The sequence below is a fragment of the Microtus pennsylvanicus genome, chromosome 6 (assembly GCF_037038515.1).
Source record: "Microtus pennsylvanicus isolate mMicPen1 chromosome 6, mMicPen1.hap1, whole genome shotgun sequence".
NCBI classification, from domain to species: domain Eukaryota; kingdom Metazoa; phylum Chordata; class Mammalia; order Rodentia; family Cricetidae; genus Microtus; species Microtus pennsylvanicus.
Window position 1 is genome coordinate 109,648,224 of NC_134584.1, and position 22,536 is coordinate 109,670,759.

A 22,536-nucleotide genomic window follows, 5' to 3' on the forward strand; every position below is an offset into this window, starting at 1 on the left:
TACCTTTATTTACTTACTGTGTGCCGCAAAGGATCCTAAGTGCATTATCCATCATCTGTTGCTATTATTACTACCAGTTACACAGTAATGGTACAGTGGGTTTTTTTAGTTCTAGGTCTTTTTTTTTTTTTTTTTTTTTTTGGTTTTTGAAGCAGGGTCTCTCTATAGAGCCCTGGCTATCCTGGGACTATGTAGACTAGGCTGGCCTCAAACTCTCTGTCTCTGACAGAAACACCTGTCTCTGCCTCCCAAGTGCTGGGATAAAAGGTGTGCATGACCACACCTGGCTTGTTCTGTGATTTTGGTTGGTCGTTTTGCGATGGTGGGATTGAACCTGAGGCCTCCAGTGTGTTAGGCAAACAACCACTGAGCTGGAGTTTTGAACCCACACATCTGTTCCTGAATTGTACTAATTCAGAATGTTGTGGAAATAATTGGATAAGTATTCCTTGGGACAGAATGCATCCAGTTACTTGAAATATTTCAAATAGGATTTTGGTGTGCAACTCTGTGAAATGCATTTGGATCAATTAAGTATTTAATTTCTTTTCAATGTAATTTTTTCTTTTTCGAGACAGGGTTTCTTAGTGTACAGCCCTGGCTGCCAGACACTGGGTCTTGGAGACCAGGCTGGCCTCAAACTCAAGAGATCTGCCTGTCTCTGCCTCCTGAGTGCCACCACCACCTGGCTTCAATGTAATTCTTAAAAGTATTTTTCAGAGGTCAGTAGGACTTAACCCTATTTTGTTGAGAGTCATTTGACACTTTTAAACAGCCTTAGACCTACAGAGGTGGGAGAGGAGTCCAAGTGTCTGTTACATTGGAAGAGGTCCACATTCCTGGCATAGTTATCTTTCTGGCAACAATTTAACTAGGGCACATCCTTCTGGACTGCTTGATCTATAAATACCCAGACTGTGCATAACCTTTGCTGCAGGCTAAGGGAACTTCTGCTTGTTTTTGCAGCAGCACTGAACCAGAAATTGAGCAGTGCTCTTCTCCAGTACATGGCAGCCAGACTGCAAGAGTAGGCAGTTGTTCTGCTCTGGTCTTCACAGCTGTCTTAATCTTGGACAGCCACGTTAAAGCACATTCTGCCTCGGAAAGGAACAAGCCACCAGAAACCACTACCTGAGCCTGAGCGTTCCCATCAAGCTCTCTTCTAGTACACTTCATTGGATAAAGCAGTGAGACAAAAGAGCCAAGGGCCAGTAAAGATAAAATTAATTTATTTGCCCTCACAGCTTCATGGACTGTACTGGGGTCCTACAGTCCCATAACCCTGGCCTGCCACAGTGGACTGAGGAGTCCAGGTTTCTGGAGTGCCTGCTCCTTTTTCCAGAGCTGCCTTGAGCTGGGTCCCTCCTGGTCCCATCATGTTCCCACATGCAGAGGGTGCACAGGTTTCCCTGCAACCAACCCAGGCCTGCCTGTGGCAGCAAGGACTGTGGCCTCCTGGGTGACAGCAGCACTGATCCCTATGGGCTGGAGTGGACGGCAAGTCAGGCAGGAGGGTGTGGTTCAGTGCAGAGAGCTGCTGTTCTGTTCGTCAAAAGCCATTTTCCCCAGAAGCTGGCTGTCCAACTCTACCCCACTCACAGGCAGCTGGAAGAAGTTCATTTCAGCTGCTAAGGCTGCCATGGCAGAAGGGTCCTGACCAAACTGAGCTCGCAACATCATGTCCATTTTCTCCAGTCTCCTCTTGAGCCTCTTAGCTTCTCGCTCCCGGATGAGTCGGGCTTGCCGCTTCTCTGGAGTTTCATTGGCCCGCTTCAGCCTCATGGCCTCACGGTCTCGCTGTAGCCGGCGAGCTCGCTGCTCATCTGTCTCCTGCATGCGCTGCAGGCGCTTGGCTTCACGGTCCCTCATGCGTCTGACCTCGCGCTCCTCTGGGGTCTCATTGTCTCGCCGACTCTTCTTGGCTGTGCGTTCTCGTTCAAGCCGTTGTAGCCGTACTTCCAAAGGTTCATTCTGTCGACGGAGGGCCCACTTGCGCACACTGGGGGTCTGTGTTTCCAGTAGCTTGCGGTAGGCAGCACAGTTGTTGCACACAAGCAGAATTCCAGCAGGGTATACTGGAGGACTACAGGTAATGTCCTTCCCTTCAGCACTGGAGGGGCCCTCACTGTGGACTTGGGGTAGGGATTCCATATTAAGTACTTCAGGAAGTTTCTCACTGGGAAGCCAATATTTTTGATGATTAGTATCTCTGTGTAGTAAGCCTCAGGCACCCAGGTAACTGACTTGCCCCATAACCACTAGACAAACTGTTCAAAGTCCACCACTATGACAGTGGAATGCTTGAAAGACCCCCCTTCTCTTCTTTGGACTAGGGTATCTACTAAATTTTAAAGCCCACCTTGAATTAGCAACTGAACCACCTGCCAAAGAAACCTAACCAAGGCAAAGCCAGAGTGGCAGTATCTTGTAGGTGCTAAGCAGGGCTGGGCCTGTTGTGTGAATGAGGGGTCTGGAGATGGAGATTTCCTTCACACAGGTACAATCCACAGCTTTACCTCCTACCTGGCCTTGCCCACAAGGAAACGTAGCTTGTGCATTGTACAACCAAAGCAATGGGATGAGGACAGTGTCTTCCTGGAAGACAGCAGAGTGTATCCTTACATAGGATCCTCTCAGCATGCTGCAGCTTCTGTCTGCTTGCTTTATCATGAATGCTCTTGTGCTTCTGAATCACTTTCTAGTTGGAAATACTCTGACAGGGAAAGAAAAGCAATTCGTTTCCCTTGAGGGAATGTCTAGTGCATACTGTCAAGCTTATCTCCTAATCTCATCACTTCTATTTCCGGATTGTTCTATCAACTCTTTGGCATTACTTATCTCTAGCCTTTCTTTTGACCTGGGAAAGCAGCATCTTATACCCAGTAATTTGCTTAGCACAAGATCAAGTGTTCTACTAACCTGTTAAAAGTGGCATGGCTAGTAAAACGGGCTCCACACACAGCACAGTTAGACCGTTGGTCTTCCGAATGGATTAGGAGGTGGCGACCCAATGACCCTGGGGAGCTAAGGGCCCGTCCACAGACAGGGCACATGTAACTCTTGGCACTCACCACTGCTGCAGTATGCTGTAAAACAAAGTCTTAACATGTTAATTTTGTGTTACCTCCAGGACAATCTGCACCCCTTCCTTTTTTCCCCTTAGAATGAAGAACTTGAAGCTATTTGTTTAGTCATTCAGGCCACTGCTAATATTTTATTATTGCAAATTCTGACCATATTCAGGGATACATAAAATGGCTTGAAGAATAATGGAGCTGCAGATCTCTCCAGAGGCTCTTGATAGTTTGGGCTTCCCTGGCTCATATGTAGTTACAAGTGCACTTTAAGGTGCAATGAAGGAGTTGGAGAGTAGTAGTGGTATGAGCAGGTATTTATGGCGGCCTGCCTTTCCTCAGTCCTCTAAAGAAACTTTTTTTTTCCTTTTTGGTTTTTCAAAAATAGGGTTTCTTTGTGTAGCCCCTAGCTTTCCAGGAACTCACTCTGTAGACCAAGCTGTCCTCAAACTCACAGAGATCCACCTGCCTCTGCCTCCTAAGTGTTTGGGTTTAAGGTGTGCCCATAACTATCATAAGGCTGAAGAAATACTTCTAACGAACCATCTTTATAGGTACAATCTATAAAGCTGTCCCTTGTCGTAATGTCTTACAGACCACTAGTAAGTAGGTATGCTCTCAATTGGATTAGGGTAGAAAAGTCTGTTTTTCCTTGTTTGTACTTTCCTTTCATTGGCACCCAAATTATATCATTGTGCATTTTATTTATTTTGTGTGCCTGTAGTGTACCTGCGCATACCACAGTACGTGTGTGTGGTGAGGGTCAGAGGATAACAAGTGGCCATCAGTTCTTCCACTGTGTGGGTCCTGGAGACTGTGCTCAGGTCATCAGGCTTTGTGGCAGGTGCCTTTACCACCAGAGCCATCTTGTTGACTACCCCTACCCTCTTTAAAAGACATCATTTTTAGTAGAAGTTAGTTTCTCTTTCATTACTGATTGTATTAAATAATTTAGGAAAACAAGACCATGGTACTTAATTTCCAAAGAGTATCTGTCTGGGAACTCAGAACCTATTTAGTAAATACATCACCGTTATTTTCTAAGATGTTCTGAAGGGTGGAATGAGTCCTAGCAGAACCAACAGCCTGAGCTTCTTTTGCCAAAGGCAAAGGCCACTGCAGCACCTGAGATCTAAACTGCTTGCATTCAGTCTCAGAACTCCCCTGCCCATTCCATACCTGGTACACGTGTGCAATCAGTTGCTCTCGACTCCCACAGTCTATCTGGCAGAGGGGACACTGGCAGAGTTCAAGCAAGGGGTCAGAATTTAGGTTTTCTGTGACCTGCAAATCCATCAAACAGGCAAGTCATTTAAACTCCTCACTAGTCTCTTCCTTGCCCCACCTCTTTCAATGGTCCTACACAGGTGTTAGTTTTAGGTTCCCATATGGACTGAGGATCAAGTACTGTTTGAAAGGAATTAAATTTTCTAGAATCTTCAAGGCTTTCTACCCTGAAGACGCTGGACAGTGCAGGGAAAGGGTTAGCTTCCCTTTTGCATATTCCTTGCACAGATACTCAGGAAACAATTTAGTTGGAAGCAGGTTCCACAGCACAGTCTGACTTAAACATGAAAGCTCACTTCAGAGTGCCTCCGAGAGCAGTGCTCGCTCTGCTTAGGTGAGCTCACTTGGAAAGCAGTGAGAGCTTTTAGGGTGGAGGGTGTGGATGGAAGAGGGAACTGCTGTGACGAGGACTGCGGGCCACTTGCCTCATGCTCTACTACTTCATTCCCACCACCAACAGGCTGCTCTGCATTTTCTAATTCTTTCTCCACTTTGACTACCCCACCATCTTCCTCTGATGTGTGGGAAGATACTTCATCTTGTGTGGTCTCCTCTTCGTCACCTTCACTGTCACCTGGAACACATAAACTGGTCACTTGTTCTGAGTTTTACAGAAATATATCCTGAGCTGCTGTTCACTCCAGGATTTGCAGCTACAATGAAAAAAACATCTTCAGACTTGAGGTTGTACAGTTTGCTTCAGCGCTCAGTGGGCACAAACCGTGTGACTAGAGATCAGCTATTACTGCAGTTTATTATGCCACACACACACTAAAGTGGAAGTGTGAGGCAAAGTGCACTAGAAATGGTAACTTGCCATTAAGTAATTGTTGTTTATGAAATAGGACTCATGTAGTCCAGGCTGGCTTCAGTCTCACTGTATATTCAAGGATGATCTTGAAGTTCTGATCCTCTTGCCTCTTATCTCTCAAGTGCTGTGATTATAGGCATGAACCACCATGCCTAGCATGAGACCATACTTCCCTAAGCACACCACACCAAACTCATTCCCGCAACACACAATCTGACTGGGCAACATCTCTTCCTAATTTTATTACTTTCTTTCTTACTTGTCTCTACCGTCACCTGCACACTCTCTATGCTGTCACAGACAATTCGACCCGAGACCACTAATCTCTTCTTTCACAACAAACATCAATACACACTTCCAGATATAACAAAATTTTATTTCCTCTTATCAATAAGAATGTAAGAACAAATTTGTTTAAACTTATGTCAATTTATAGGAAAATAGCTATACACTTCAGTGGAAAAAATGGGATTAGCATAGTAACTGACCTTGGGCAGTTTATAAGGGTGAAAGATGTTCAAGTTTATTGTTTTTTTTCTTTTTGAGATGATTTTACTGTGCAACAAAGGCTGCCTTGAAGTGCACGATCCTCTTGCCCCAGCTTCCCAAGTGCCTACTCTGCCCTGCCTCCACAAGACAGGGTTTTTCTGTATAGTCCAGGCTGTCCTGAAACTCTATTCAGAAATCTGCCTGTTTCTACCTCCTGTGTGCTAGGATCCAACGCAGGTACCACCTGCTCACCTGTCCACTCTGTTCTCATCTACTAGCAATGCACATCTTAAACTAAGTAAAGCCACTTTTCAGTTGGTTCTTTGGTGTATCTAAAGGATAACTAGATGTGAAAGAAGTGGGGGGAGTGTTAATCTTCACTTTAGACATGAGTAACTGTTTTAATCTGGGAGGGAAGGATGTGGTTGTGGGGTAATCTACCTGTGGCTAATGAAGCTGCAAGGTATGTGTGAGCTGATTTTGTCTGTCATCTGTAAAATAGAGGGGAAAAAAAAGATTGAGAGTGAACAAAACCCACAATCACAAATGAGGTTCAGTGTGGGTGCTTTAAAGATCACAGAGGAAGCCACACCTAGGGAAGCTGTCAGTTGGCTGGGGATAGCCCTCTCATTCCTGCTTGGATTCTTTTTTTTTTTTTTCCCGAGACAGGGTTTCTCTGTAGCTTTGGAGCCTGTCCTGGAACTCCCTTGGTAGACCAGGCTGGCCTCGAACTCAGAGATCCGCCTGTCTCTGCCTCCCAAGTGCTAGGATTACAGGCGTGCGCCACCACCGCCCGGCTCCTGCTTGGATTCTTGACTCCCTATGAATAGAGTATGCTCTGCACTTACACTCAGGCCCACATTTCCCCGCTAACAGTGCTACTTAGCTCCCTGCGGTTTTGCATAATTTCTAAATCGACAATACAAGATAATTTTTTTTTTTTTGAGACAGGGTTTTTCTGTCCCTTTGGGGCCTATCCTGAAACTAGCTCTTATAGACCAGCCTGGCCTAGAACTCAAGAGATCTGATGCTGGGATTAAAGGCGCGCACCACCACCACCCGGCTGATAATTCAGTTCTAGACAGAACTGGGTTAAATTTCCTTTACTGGCATATTCCTACCACATCACCTGCTGGTAACTAAGTATATGTGTCTATATTAGATGTGCTTGTCCTAAGTATGGTATGTTTTCCTCAAAGCTTTATTTCACTTGAGTCCATCTCAGCTATGAAGCACTGGCACAGAGTAGATCATACCATATTTTCTCACCAGCATCCAGTGTGGAGCACTTGTAGACTTAGTCTAAAGCACTGCACTGCTGATAAAATACACTTTTGTACCTTGTCTATTATCGGAATATCTATGTCAGGCCTTTTTTATTTTTAAGTATGCTGTCTAGAATGGTATAATTTTTGTTTTTGTCTCTAGAGACAGGGTTTCTCTGTAGCTTTGGAGCCTGTCCTGGAACTTGCTCTGTAGACCAGGCCTGCCTCTGCCTTCCGAGTGCTGGGACTATAGCTTATGGCATGCCTGCAGATGTCTATGCTTACCTGTTCAAGAAACTGCTGTGTCCCAAAGGGTTTCTAGAAATTCTAGAGTTCATTTATTTTCTTTCTTTTTTGTTTTTAAATTTGTTTGTTTGCTTGAGACAGGGTTTCTTTGTGCAGCCCTGACTGTCCTGGAACATGCTCCATAGACCAGGCTGGCCTCCAACTCAAGAGATTCACCTGCCTCTGCCCCCAGAGTTAATCTGGGATTAAAAGCATGTGCCACCACCGCCTGGCTGTAGAGTTCATTTCTTTGTACCTACCTGATTAGCTGTTATTTGTGTGTGGGGGTTGTGTCTATGTGGTTACTGTTGTTTCATTATTAGTTTGGTTAAAACTGTAGAACTCTCTATACAGGGTTCAGAACAAACACACACTCTCTGTTTCTCTCTCTCTCCATCTCTTTCTTTTACCCAAGTTTACAACTAGTTTAAAAAAAGAATCAGGGTTTCACCCTAAACTGATATTAATAACTAACCAGTATCAGGTGCATAACATCAGGAGAGTATAGACATCTTTCTGGGAAATAACACAGCTCAGAATGAGTCTGTTCAAGTGGTCATGGGACAGATAACGCATGAGCCTTAACTTGTAAGACTACATTTTTCTTCCTTCCTTCCTTCCTTTCTTTCCTTCCTTCCTTTCTTTTTTTTATGAAACAGGGTTTCTCTGTAGCTTTGGGGCCTGTCCTGGAACTTGCTCTATAGACCAGGTGGGCCTCAAACTCAGAGAGATCTGCCTGCCTCTGCCTCCCAAGTGCTGGGATTAAAGGTTCTCACCATCACTACCCAGCAATACTAAATGTTTTTTTTACCTAATAACACAGAGATCTAGTAAAGGGTTTGGTGTGGGAATACCTGGACTTCAGCATTTTTATATGCTACATCATCTCATCACTAAGCAAATCTGCACAACATTAAAACTAGGACCTCAAGCAAAACTTCAATGACACTCTTATAATTTATTAATAATTAGACCTAAAGCAAAGGGATTTTCCTTTATTTGACCTGGCCCATGAACTGCCTGAACACTAACCATTTCTATATTAGAATATTCTATTTCACAACCACCACACACCTATCTATATATGGCACTGTGCCAATTACTAGAGTACATGAGTTATAAAAAACAACATGCTAACCTGCCCCATGTCTCTCTCTGAATGAACATATTCAGACACTGGGGATCCACACATCTTCTTAGAGCTTCCTCCCAACCCCCACGCACAATCCCCAGAGCACACACTCTTAGTTCTTCTCCCATTGCCCTGAGTCATTACCAGAAGGTGCAGAACTCACTGCTACTGGAGTCCTGATCTCTTAGTTGTTGGATAGCTTGTCGCTGACTGCCAAGGTCTCCAGGAAAATCAGTTTTCATCATCGCTTGTCGGGCTTGTTCTTCTAGCCCAGCAAATACTTGATCCCCTGGTGGTCACAAGGAATAACAGTCAGGCCACCAGCGGGGCAGTACATGCCTAGACAAACTAGTTGGAAGGTCAGACCATTCAAAGTAGGAGACAGGCAGGTACCCTGTGGTGGGTTCATTCATCTCCAAGTCATGCTGCTATCTCCAACAGTGTGGCTGTTCTTCCTGGGCAGTAAGCTATCTTAAATCATCCTATTCTTGACCCTTGAAAAGGTGATTAATCATGACTTTCCAAACTTAATTGAAGAATCTCAATTTCTTGAAACCTTCCATCAGGATTGGAGACACAGGTAAGAGATCAAGTGATGGGATGGAGGTAGGACAACAAACTGGGCAAAAACCTCTGTACCTTATAAACTACCATCATCATGGCCCTAATTCATTCTATCTCACACTACACACAAATGCTTCAGGTAATCCTGAATAAACCTCCATCCCATCTTTCTTCATTCCAAGATGTTTTGGGCATTCTTCTTGCCTTTCTCTAATGTCTATCAAAATTAGCCATAATAAACATGACTGGCTGAGTAACCAATGGGATGGGGAGCAAAAGGAGAGCACTAAACTAAACTCACTAAAACTAACCCTTGACAGAAACACACCAACTAACTTACAACAAATACTACGTATCCAAGTCTCCTTGAGTCAATGTGGCCTTTGTTTTTGCATAAAGTATCCAGAAACTCTGGACCATCCCTGATTTTGCATTTACTTTTCATGACCTCTGCCTGGGATCCGTGTTATTGGAGACTTAACATTCAAGTGCTTTTTAATTTCCAGGAGACTAGGCATAGAGAGAAAGAAAAGAGAGTTAGGTTTCTCTTATCTCAGTGAGAATGGAAACTACAGGCCCAATTCCCAGTCAGCAAAGGGAATAATCAAAAACTCTGGTGGGATGTTTGAGTATCCCACAGGACCTTTCTTACTGAGAAGGGAAAGGATAATAAACAGGCTAAGTTTTGGGAGACAGTACAATGATGTAGGGGTTGTTCCTTGGTCAGTGTAAAAATTGAAGAGGAGGTCAGCTCCATGATTTAGTTGGTCACTCATTCAGCAAAAATCCATAAACACTACTGTATGTTAAGCACTATAAACACCAATTATAGTTACTATGTGACACTTGCTATTCTAGGCTTTATAAGTACTATATAATCCTCACATTAATTTTCTCTTTTTTAAATGTAATTTTTTATTATTTGTGTTGGAGGGGAGGTATAGATGTACCATGATGAATATACAGAGGACAGAAGACAAATTCATGGGTTCTGGGGATTGAACTCAAGTTGTGATGCTTGCACAAGCACTTTTACCCACCGAGCATCTTGCTGGTCCTCTCACCTTGGTTCTTTATATGGTAGGTATTTCTACTTCCCTACCTATTATTATATATCTTAATAACATATATTACCTATATGTTATTAAGAGGATAAGCAAGGGTGATGAAGGGATGGCTCAGTAGTAAAGGGTGTGTATTGCTCTTACAGAGTTTAGTTCCCAGTCCCCATACCAGAGGCTCTCAGCTGCCTATAACTCCTGCTCCAGGGAATACAACACCTCTGACCTCCACAAGTACCTGCACTTATATGTACATACATAAACACACAAACACATAATTAAACATAAATCTTTTTTTTAAAAAAAACAGAAGAAAACTAAAGTCTATGGTAAAACCAAGTATTGAGGTCTGTACAACTGTATGTCCTTCCTGGGCCCTCATTTTTCATGTTTAGTGTCCATTTTTCTTGTGATGGTGGCTAAGCCTAGGGTTTTATATATGCTAAAAACATACTTTAGCTACAGTGAAATCCAGACTTCCCATGTGCTGCCAATGGAGGTATAAATTCAATGTCATAGGGGCTTCACAGTAGGTCTGCTAACAACAAATACTTGTCTCTGTGTGACAAGACTGGCTCCGATCATAGTATCGATGCTATCTTCATATCAGGCAACAACAATTTAAATATCAAAATGCTTTCAAGGCCACGGTATGACAAAAGGAAATATCCAGTTCTGATACCGTTGTCATGAGTCATCATGCCTGGGTTAGAGAAGCTGACATTATGGCAATTATGACTCATCCTGTGGGTAAGGATGGAGGTGGGGAGTGTGTATTCCTAGGTACACAGATCTCAAGAAAAGGAAAAATAAGCGGCTTTAAGACTATGTTCACATGTTTTTGTCTTTCGTTTTTGTGACAGGTTCTATGTAGCTCTGGCTGGCCTAGAATTCATCATGTATCCCAGAATTCACAAGTAGGTATATGCGTCTGCCTCACGAGTATAGGAATTAAAGGTGTGCACCACCACGCCCAGTCAGTCTTCACAATTTCTAAGATAACACATGGCTATAAATTACCGCTAAAGAAGGCAAAAAATAAATTGAACAGAGTGCTTTTCCTTCCTTCTCTGCAAAAGTAAAGTATTTCATTTCTCCATATTGATTCCATTGAAACAAAACAAAAACAACTATGGCCAGCAGTTACTGAATTCCTCTAGGTTGCTTCATGGTTTTGGACCTAATCTGGCATTAAGGAATAAATTATATACTGGCACATACTGTAAATGTCAGTCACTATCAGTAATTCTCATCAATAACACTTTAGGTTTGTAAGAAAACTTAGATTTATAACATGCTAGAAATGAACAATAACAAATTTCTGTCACATAGTACCAGTAGAAAGACATCTAGCCGGATGGCGCAATCTAAAAGGAGGCTGGAGAGATGGCTCAGTGGTCAAGAACACTGGCTGCTCTTCCAGAGGACCCAGGTCAATTCCCAGCACCCACATGATAGCTCACAACCACCTGGAACTCTGGTTCCAAGAGATCTAATGCCCACTTCTGGCATGGGTACTAAGCATGCGAGGCAAAACACCCATATACATAAATTAAGTTTTAAAAGATATTTAAAAGTAGATGAATCTTTCAAAGTGAGTAGTAATTCAGTTTAATCTTTATCAACATGAACTCAAAATTTAGTTGTGTCTATTAAGTTTAAATATTCAGACCTTTACAGAATGGAATCTCTTCAATATGACTTCCCTAGGATTCTTGCTGGCAGTCTCAGCTAGGGAACTTGGGATATGCTATTTTTTTTTCAGTACTATAGAAACACAATCTACTCTTTTACTCCATTCCTGACTATGGAAAAACCTAAAATAAATATTATTCTTTAAGGCTGTTCCTATTTTAAATAGAACCATAAAACAGTACGTAAGTATTTTTAAATCTTAAAGGAGATTTTATCAAACTTCCTAAGAAGAGTCAGTAATTTTTCCGGGAGTCACTTTTACCTAATCTCCAAATCCAACTGTCTAGAGATATCCCTTGGTGAGAAGACAGTGAAAGCTGCTAAGAAAATGTGTTACACTGGGGCTACTGAGATGGCTCAGTGGGTAAAGGCACTTCCCACCATGCTGGAGTCCAATTCCTGGAACCTACATGATTGAGGGAGAGAATCCATAGTTAGCTGTCCTCTGATCTTATTTATTTTTATTTTATTATTATTATTTTTAGGGGGTTTTCTGTAGCTTTGGAGCCTGTCCTGGAACTAGCTCTTATAGACCAGGCTGGCCTTGAACTCACAGAGATCCACCTGCCTCTGCCTCCTGAGTGAGTGCTGGGATTAAAGGCCTGCGCCACCACCATTCAACTTGAATTGCTTATTTTTATAATGTAGAATTATTACTTCTAATCTTGAGACTTATAGAATAGGTTCAAACTCTCTAGTTTCCAGATATTAATGCAGGGTCACCTTCTTATTAAATGTGGATATTTAGCTGCCTATTAATAGCCAGGTTCCACAGCAAAATCCACTCCTCTCTCTGTTCTCTCTTTTTAAATTTGGTATGAAATGTAAAGAGTTTTTATTTCACTTTTGCCTTGGGATTCAGACTGCTGAAGAACAAGGCTGTGAAAGCTAGTTTGGAAAAAGAAGAAAAAGATCAAGGTAAAGTCTTGGACAAAGATTTGCTTTTTTTCCCCCTCTGGTCCTTAGTACAATTTAGTAAATGCAATTCTGGGCTGCCTGAAATTACACAGTTGAACGTTCTTTCTCTTAAGTGAGCAGATGTCTGTTCAGAAAAAGCAGCAGTACTGGGAGAGGGGTGCTTTGGACTCCTTTCCAGCTGGCAGTGTGTAACTCAGGTGCTGTCTATGCTGGGAACAGCAATTACATCTCAGGAATGCTAGCAGCATGAACTGGAGACAAAGCTCCCTGGCTTCTCAGAAAAGAAAAGACTTTGATGCTTTTTCAGTGCTTGAAAAGCTTTCAGCTGAAGCTTCCAGTCTCTCAGTACCTTGCCATCTGAAAACAAAGTGTCTTAAGGAAAGGTTTTTCTTGGTGGTTTCCTTGATTCCCGCACATGAAATCTGAGTATACAAAGGGCTGTATTTCTAAATTCTCCAGACAGTTGACAGACTTGTAATCAGAAAGGGGAGAAATGGAAAAGTGGGTGAGGCAGAAGGTCTGAAACACACGGTTTCAATCCAGCAGCAGTTTCTCTACAATGAGTAATTCTGGGTTTTTAATCCTAAAATTTTGCGCCGAGTCTGCTAAGCAGATGGTAATGGGCTGTCCGGATGATCTGAATATGAAAACAAAGTGTGTGCTGAAGTGTCCTGCCACTGGCTTCTGAAGTACATCCAAGAAACAGTACCGGACTGCCACCGTGCAAGTTTCTCCTCCCCCCCCACCCCGGCCCCCACCCCAAAGACAGGGTTTCTCTGTATAACAGCTGTAGCTCTCCTGGACCTTGCTCTGTAGACCAAGCTGGCCTCCAATTTACAGAGATCTGTCTACCCTTGCCTCCCAAGTGCTGGGATTAAAGCGTGCCCCACCACGGCTGCCTCTCTTGCTTTTTCTTTTCTCTTCTCTTCCTTCTTTCTTTCCTTCCTTTCTCTTTCTTTCCCCCTCCTCTCCCTCTCTCCTTCCTTCCTTTCTTCCTTCTTTTTTTAGAAGACAGTGTTTCAGAGGCTGGAGAAATGGCTCAGTGGTTAAGAGTACTGGCTACTCTTCCAGAGATTCAATCTGATTATCCACATGACAGCTCACAAGTGTTTGTAACTCCAGTTCCAGGGGATCTGATGCCCTCTTCTGGCCTCTGTGGACATCAGACATGCATGTGGTACATAGACATAGACAAAACACCCATACACATAAATAAAAATTTAAAAGTAATCTCAAGCATTCCAGACCAGCCTCAAACTTTCTTGAAGCCAACAATGACTCTGAAGTCTAAATCCTACTGCCTTCACCTTCCCAGTATTAAGATTACAGACATGGCCACTGCGCTGTACCTCATATCCAGGGTTTTATGCATGGTAGGCAAGCACTCTATCAACTGAGCTACAACCCCAGTTGTACAGTGGGATTTAAATAGTTTTTTCTTTTTTTTGTTATTGGGGATAGAACCTAGAGCATTCATAAGCAAGCACTTTACCCTCAAGCTGTATGCCAGCCTCTAGAATTCTTAATATATCCATTTAGTCATGCTTTTAGCTTCAGGCCACACAGTCATTCCAGAAGGCTGAAATAATGAAGCTCAGTTCTCTGCTCTAATGCAAACCTAGACTTTGAATCCATCATACTTACTATAAATACACAAACAGCATTAAGTTTAAGATGTCTGATTCGTTCCATGTCAGGTGAGAAGAGATTCAAGTGGTCAAAAACTAGAATTACCTCCTTTTGCCTACCATTGTCATGAGCAATGAGAAGGTATTGTTTTGAAAAGGACAGGGTCAGCTTCAGTCCCCAGATCATAAATAAATAAAAGGTGTTCAGAAACCAGCAAATCTTAGTGTTCTGTTTCCTTTGGTCAAACTGAACTGAAAAGACTGTCTCTGCCCAAAACTATCACTGAAAACAGTGCCTCTCCAGGGATCACTGTTTAGGTACATCTGAGTATTTGTGTACATAGTCCCACAGTAAAGGGCCTCTTAAAGGACCACTACTCAGAGTCTGAGAAGCCCCATCCACTCTACACAGTATAACATTTGCAACTATGGATGAACAGGTATTTTCCCATCCTCCATGATCTGTTTGTCCATGTGGTCTCCAACTCCAGTACCCGCCTCAGTTTGTTCTGGCTCTGGCTGTCTATGGTGGGAGCAGATGCAACTGATAAGTATAAGCTATGCAGACATAGGCACAGGCCCTAAGCCTTTGTCACTCCACAAGTAGTCAGTCATGTCTGGGGAACCCTGGGGTGGATGGCTCACACAGGCGATACCCTTTGCTCTCTACATTCAGGCATGCTACATCTGTTTCAGCATCGACATCTCAGTCTTCCAGAGTTGCTCACCTTTATATTAAGCAGCCTTGCAAATCTACCTATCCCGAATAAAATTGGAAGCTCTCACCTGGTTCTAGCTTATTCAACATTTCCAGGACTTAAACAATGATTGTACATGAAGGTTTGCTACCCAATGTCATTAATGTAAGATGTCAAAGCTATCATAACTTCTTTGGTCACACTGTTTTCAATAAAATTTAAGTCACCTTAATTTCTTACATAATCAATCCTCTCCAATGTTTTTGTTTACTTCTTGCTTTAAAAGGAAAGTCTTACAGGGTGGGACTGTAGCTGGGTGGTAGGAATACCTGTTGACTATGTGTAAGGCCTTCACAGAAAGGTCATGTATACTGCCGGATTTTCTTCATCTGTTCTGTACTGTACTTTATTCAATTAGTCTTCCATAACAGACACTTGTATATTTTATGAAGGGTCAGTTAAGAATGCTTCTCTACCCAGATTATAAGAAAATAGCTAATTATCCCAAATCTAATAGTAACTAATTATTTTGTTTGGGGTGTATGTGTGTGTGAATGTGCATATGCATGTATGTATGCACATGTATGTAGAGGTCAGAGGTCAATGTCTTCCTCTATTCAATCTATCTTATATTTCTGGACAGGGTATTTCATTGAACCTAAAGCTTGTTGTGCCAGCTAGACTGTCTGTCATCAAGTCCTAAATCCTGTATCTATCTTGTCCCCCAGCATTAGGGTTACAAATTCATACCACTACACCTAGTTTTTTTTAAAATGTAGAATGTGTGTGTGTGTCTGCAAGCATATACTTGAGCGTGTATGCAGACTAAAGAACAGCTTGAGGAGTTAATTCTCTAATTCCACCATGCTGGTCCCAGGGATCATCAGCCTTCAAAGCAGGAGCCTTTTACCCATATCACTGGCCCTTAAATTTTGTTTTTTTATTACTTTTATATTTACATGGATTCTGGGGATCTTAACTCAGATCCTCATGCTTATGCAAAAAGCACTTTCCCAATGAGCCATCTCCCGGCCCTGTTTTTTTGTTAACTGTTTCTCACTATGAAGCAGGGAAACCCCTGACACATACATGCCTGGCCTTAGCAGCTTTCCTTAGCTGAGGAGGGAGAGTCTACAACCCTCTGTTATATCCTTGACTCTAGAGCCAGAACCAAGTAGCCAAAGCTGCCAAGTTCTGCTGCTTGATGGGGTTGAAACTCGGTCCCCTGTCCAATTACATTTGCATCAGCTTTCTATTGTTGATGGTTTTCTTCATTGCTGAAGCTTTTCTTTAGTCTTTTTCACAAGGTGGAAATTTAGCTGGATGAGGTCTTACCGAGGTCACATAAACTTTGGGAGAAATAAAACTTCTGCTTGCAACAAGTCTCTGTGTTCTCTCACAGATCACATGCGCTCCCTTTCCTTTTGTCCAAATCCACCTTTCATCCTCTAAGGCCATGTTAAGTTCATGCTCTAGGGCCTCTTCCATCAAGCATTCCATTGCTACTGCAGTCAGCAAAATTATTATTTTATTTTAGTTTAGTTTAGTTGTTTTTTTAAGATAGGCTTCCTCTGTTTAACAGCCCTGGCTGCCCTGGAACTCCCTCTCTAGACCAGGCTGATCTCAAACTCAGAGATCTGCCTACCTCTGCTTCCCAAATGCTGGGATTAAAGGCCTGTGCCACCACTGCCCGGTTTGTCTTAACTACTTTTAACTTCTGTGGTATACATAGTCTATAGTACCCCTCTGAGACATACAGCGTATACTAGCTTGTATTTGTATGTTTCTTCTGTGTTTATGTGTAGCTTCATTACAGTTTAATTATGTTATATTGTTTTATAGCCCTGAAACCTAGCATAATATTTTCACAAAGTTTCCTGCAATTGTTAATATAATATTAAGAACGAATAATGCATATACCCCTTAGACAACTTAGACATGACTAGAGTAACTTCATGCTTCAAATCCATGTATGTAAGCCTTTAACCCTTTCTTTTCCTCCACAAATGAGTGCGAGCCTCACCCTAAATTTAGGTTTCTCTTTCATTCTGACCCTTATCTTCCCAGGTTCCAGAGGACAAAGCCCAGTACTCACAGTGAACTTTATTTGGATTTGTCTGTTTCCTACGAGACATGTTTCCCTGATATAAAAGCTCTGGTCTTTCCCAGTTTCACCACTGGATATGTCACTACCTCCTTGTGAGGTGCTAACCTGCAAAAATAAAAATAAATAAAAAACAATATTGTTAGCCTGTTATTCTCTCCAGAAATTACAAAATTAGAAATTTTCAAGACCTTAAAATACCTAGAGCATATAAAACTCACCAGATATAAATAACTGAGCTAATAAAATGAAAAAAAAAAAAAGCTGGGTGGTGGCAGCACACACCTTTAATCCCAGCACTTGGGAAGCAGAGACAGGTGGATCTCTGTGAGTTTGAGATCAGCCTGGTCTACAGAGTGAGTTACAGGACAGGCTCCAAAGCTACTGAGAAACCCTATCTCAAAAAATTAAAAAAAAAAAATTAAAAAAAAAAGGAAATACATTTCTAAGTATCAAGGTCCCAAGAAGCCTAAGGGGTGACTATTTTAGAGGACTTAAAAGAGATTTCTCTAAAACTATCTTTGGAACTTAGACTACTGAGTGCTCACAGTCAAGACCGCAGGACAGGAAAGGATGCAATTCAGGCAATCGAGGTTAGAAGTACTGTGGGTTAGAGGGATCACTCCCACAGATGTGAGGAAAGCAAAAGCATGACAAAGACCTGTAGCAGCTGCCCTGTCACACGTGCAATCAGAAGTCAAGGCCTGAAACTGTACCTCTAGATGGTTTTCTAAGAAACAGTGCTTAGAAGTAACAAAGGTATCACTTATCTGCAATACAAGCATACTACCAGACACCTAGCATGATGGCACCAGAGCAAGTCAAACTCCCACCACTCAAGACAGGCTCTCACCAGAAGAGAGATGATACACTGTGAGTACTAGTTCAGTCTCCCAGTGTGAACCAACTGGCCCTGCTCGTATGTTCTGGAGAGGTGGTCAAAGATCCTAACTTTATAGCCTCTCCTCAATCCTGCTGTGTAACAAGGACACCAGGAAGCAGTAAGAGAAACACTGCTGAGAAGAGCAGCAGAGATGTGCTCCTGCCCCTGACAAAGGAGCAGGCAAATTCTTAAGTCTGAAGTTCCCCATAAGACTAGTTCAGCTGTAAGCACGGTAAGAGGCTCTGATGTGGATTAGTGCAGAAGCTGTAGCCTTGTCTTTAAAAGACAGAGAGAGGGTTGTGGATGTCATACAGCGGTAGAGCACTTGTCTAGCACGTGTCAGGCCCTGGGTTCCATTCCCAGCACCATAAAACAAGACAGACAAACGGACATCAGAGTGAACAAATGTAAACTGAAAAGAGTCTTCTACCAAAGTTAGGGGGGTGCATTTAGTCTTTCCCCAACTCCTTTCAGTCCCTGCCTTCTTAAACTGTACTCACATATAGAAATTATATAGTTTATTACTTTAAGAGAAACTACTAGTTGTACTTTGTACCCTAGTTAATGAAGACTCACCTGCTAATGCCAACTAACTCCTCTATGTAACTAGAAAGGCCCTCAAACCTGTAATCAGATCCTGCCTCCCCTTACCAAAAGAAGAAAGAAACCGCAAATGGCAAAGACAGGCCTCCACAGGAAGTGGCAAAGGAAGCAGCTTTCAGGCAGTCTTCTATCATATCTGCATACCAAACACAGTTCTTTTCAGACCTTCAATTAAAAAAAGGAAAATAACTCCTAATATGTACAATAGAAAAACCAATTTTAGACAGCAGCATACAGATATCTAATACAAAAGATATATATTATCTGTGTTCTTTTTTCTTTTTTTCCCTTGGAGATATAAGTCTCATGTATCCTTAACTGGTCTTAAACTGGGTTGGATGAGTAGCCAAGAATGACCTTGAACTTCCGAAATTCCCGTCTCAAGAAGACAGGCAGCCTTCTTTCCCAGTTTGAAGTGGTGCTGGGGACTGAAGCTGAATATGACTTTTGCATACTGGGCAAGCACTCTACCAACTAAGCTATACACCAGTTGTAGGGGGTGGTCACTCTTCTCTCCCCTGCCCCTACTCTTTTTGGAGACTTGGCCTTGACTTCAAACCCCTGGACTCAAGGGACCCTGCGGCCTCAGCCTTCTGACTAGTGGATTAGAGGTGCGCATCACTACACCTGGTTTATTCTTTCTAGACATTTTAACACAAGCTGTGAATGAATTATCACACTTCAGATCTTTTTCTCCATGTCCATGGAATCCCAAAGTGGAGAGCTGAATGAAATGCAGACTGTCTATCTTCCTACACTTCTCTATTGTATAATGAAAAACAAATGAAATCTCATCTACATTTACCCCCATAAAGATCAGGAACTGAAGCTCTGAGAGAGAGGTAATGAAATCTATTTGAAAGAATGCCAAGCAGCTTGAGCCAAGTAACTACTTAGATCATCTTAGCAAGACAACAGCTCAATACTAAAGCTCCACGGCAAAGAGATGAAATCTGCAGCCAGGAAGGCAGCTGCATCGCATCCACTACGTCTTTAGGTCCTCCTAGCGGCCCACTGGGGAACTGACCAGATGGCACCTCATGGGACTTCACACCTGAAGAATCAAAGAAAAAATAAACACACACCCTCCCTTCCCACAAAACAAAGCCAAGCCACAATAATTTAAACAGCCACCAGAAAAAAAAAGTCCGGGGGGAACCCTTAAAAATAAGTAAGAAACTGACAAATGGCCCTGGAACATCACAATAGCTGAGGTTAGTTTTATAGGTGGCAACCCTATTAAAACACAGCAAAACAAAAAAACCCATAGGTACATTGTCTAAAGGTCACTTGGTCCCTTTTAACTTTGGCGCTGCCCAAATGTGAAATTTAAGCTTGGAAGGTAACTGGAGAGCTAGCTGCCTGAACCTATTCAGCTGAAAGGAAACCGGAACGGGAAGAATGGTAAACTAAGGATCAGACCTACAAGGGCTGCTACTTTTAAAGGGAGCAGTTTTATCATCTATAGAGCCAGTCAAGACCTTGGGAGGGTACATCACCCACTTTCATCCCTGTCTCTGCTCTATCACGGATGTGTGTGTGTGTGTGTGTGTATGGCCAGTCTTTGTGTGTGTGTGTGTGTGTGTGTGTGTGTGTGTGTGTGTGTGTATGTGTGTAAGTGTGTAAGGCCAGCCTTAAGAGGGTGCATTCCCACCTCCAGCTCTGGTGCGGTCCCACGGAGCAAAGTAAACTCGCCTGAATCCTAGTGATGTGAATCTGCCAAAAAGGAGAGAAGAAGGGTGGTCATATAGCTGTTTCACTGTCCCCGGATCCTCTGGGGTCGAGGCTGGAGCTCGTGTGTGCCATCAGCTGCGATGGTCCCTCTGCTTTCTCGAATGGGAGCACAGGTAAACCCAGGTATTAAATTGCAGCCAGAGGTCTTCCGAGGCGGTTCAGACCAACCCTCAGACCACTTAGCCTTGTCCGAAATCTAAATTTAGTAGCTCCCCGCCCGTCCGCACCAGGCCGGCCCGTGCCCCCCGCCCCGTCCGCTCTCCCACGCCCATCCTCCCCTCCCCCAGCTCCACCCCAGCCTGTCAGACGCCGGCCCGCGAGGCCCGCACCCAGCCGCCACCAACACCGAGCCCACCCCTCCCCAGGCTCGGGCAGACAAAAGGCGGACGGCGGCGCGGGGCGGCAGGAGCTACACTTGGCTGCTGGCTCCCTGCGCTGGGGCGCTTTACCCTCTGCCTCGGCGCTCCGCGTCCCTGGGCCCCGCCTCCGGACAGACAGACCACGGGACAATGGGTCCCAGCCGCAGCTCGGGCTGGCGGGGCCGGGGCTCTCCGGGACCGGACCCCGGCGGGCAGAGGGTGGCGGCGGGCTGAGCCCGCAGCGGGGAGGCGAGGGGCGTCGCGATGGACGGACAAAGCCAACGGCAGACAGACGGACAGAGGGGGAAAAAGATGGCGACGCGGGCAGCGGGAGCGCGCTGCTCGCGCTCTCGCAGCGAGTGGGGCGCGTGCCGGAACCTCACCTCTCTCCTCCCGCCGCCGCCCCGACCCCTCCCGGCTCCCGAGGCGCGCGCCTGGCGTTATGGGCGGAGCCTCAGGGAAAGGGTCCGGGAAGGCGGGACTTAGGGAGCATCCAATCGCTGGCGTTCCGGAGGGGCCCCGCCCTCGCCCTGGTGCTGGAGACCCTGGCTGAGCACCTCTGGGAGCTTTCGGTAATGCTCTCAACCCCTCCGCGCCCCCTTGGGCGGGTAAGCTCCACTCGGCTGTCGACTCCCCTGGTTTCCTGCACCAACATCGAGTTCAGCCACAAAACCCACATCCCCCGACCACAGCTCCACCGCAGGCTTCCCCCTCTCCGTAGCCGAACCTGAGCCACTCCGCCCCTTAGTCACAAGCCCTCTTCACTCCCACTTGCCCTGGGACTTCTTCAGCCCCCAAGGTATTTAAAGTGACCACAAGGTATTTAAAGGGGCCACAGATTCTGTGGGAGGGACTACCTTCAGTTGTCAGAACCTTAAGCTCAGCTCGAAAAGTAGATTTATTTGGGATGTTTACTTTTCCAACATGATGGTTCTATGCACAGGTCCTGGGTGCTTGTGATCCTTGACATCGAAACGGTATTCGGAAAGTGTGCTTGGATTCTCTTCTTTCTGACTCGACTCCTGTGATTGCCTGCCTCACTCCTCCGTTGCCCTCCCTCCATCCCTCTCATTCTCGGGTGGAAAACCAGAGCCTACCACTGAAGTCTCTCCTACTTGGAGAAGTAGAGAGTGCCACAGAAAGAGAAGCCCTGAGTTTAGAAGGCCCGACTTTCAGTACCAGCTCTGTCACTGATTAGTCTGTTAGCTGAGCAAGTCTCTGTTGTGAGCCTCTGCTTCCTACCGGAATAGATAATGGAATTCTGGGCCCCTCTTCCCAAGTGGTGCTGGTTACATAAAACGATCTCTGAAAGCCCTATGCAAGTTTTCTTCTGATTTCCGGCTTCACAAGGGCAGAACTAGTGAGGGTTCTGAATCTTGCTGATAAAATGACAAGTCGAAGTATTTGCATAAAGCATTCTTGCAAATTCTTCTTCCCTGTAATCTCCAACGAGATGGCATTCCTGTTGCACGAATTCTAGTTGGTCTTAATCAAAACCGAGTTCACGTTGAAAGATCAGAGAAGCAAAGCAGCCAGCCCTGGGTCTTACCTCTACCTTAGATTGAAAATTGGCCATGAATCCTCAAACTGAAGACTGAGCCTGAGACCTGTCTTTTCCCGTTTTAAATTCCTTTCTCGTGCTGGGATTAAAGGCTTGCCTGGCCTCTATGGCAAACTAGTGTGGCTGCTGAGATTAAAGGTGTGTTGTGCCACCACTGCCTGGCCTGTATGGCTGACTAGTGTGGCTGCTTTGCCCTTTGATCTTCAGGCAAGCTTTATTTATTAAAACACAAATAATGCCCACATCTTGTGTAGAATGTACTAGAATAGTTGAATTGAAGAATCTTTGTCCTGGACAATGTTGTAGGTAAACAGCTACATTCATTCATTCATTATTTATTTATTGTGACTAGGCTGTCTAAATAGGAATTACTGTTCATTATCAG

The 22,536-nt window shown here is 44.0% G+C and overlaps 1 protein-coding gene across 13 annotated transcripts; it reads right to left on the reverse strand.

Annotated features, from left to right (window-relative positions):
* Positions 1 to 1,207: 1,207 nt before the first annotated feature.
* On the reverse strand, positions 1,208 to 21,032 carry Znf821 (zinc finger protein 821). Of its 13 annotated transcripts, XM_075977363.1 has the most exons (10): positions 20,681 to 20,752; positions 20,152 to 20,213; positions 18,546 to 18,662; positions 17,003 to 17,119; positions 9,248 to 9,417; positions 8,507 to 8,632; positions 4,787 to 4,935; positions 4,254 to 4,358; positions 2,920 to 3,086; positions 1,208 to 2,176 (listed from the first exon to the last, which is right to left on the reverse strand). In XM_075977363.1, the coding sequence occupies exons 6-10, from the start codon at positions 8,586 to 8,588 to the stop codon at positions 1,522 to 1,524; spliced, it is 1,158 nt and encodes a 385-aa protein (XP_075833478.1). In that variant the 5' UTR covers positions 8,589 to 8,632; positions 9,248 to 9,417; positions 17,003 to 17,119; positions 18,546 to 18,662; positions 20,152 to 20,213; positions 20,681 to 20,752; the 3' UTR covers positions 1,208 to 1,521. The 13 variants fall into 13 exon arrangements, with proteins under 13 accessions (XP_075833478.1, XP_075833473.1, XP_075833472.1 ...); XM_075977358.1 differs by lacking the exons at positions 9,248 to 9,417; positions 20,681 to 20,752 and adding an exon at positions 20,974 to 21,020; XM_075977357.1 differs by lacking the exon at positions 9,248 to 9,417.
* Between the last annotated feature and the right edge of the window lie 1,504 nt (positions 21,033 to 22,536).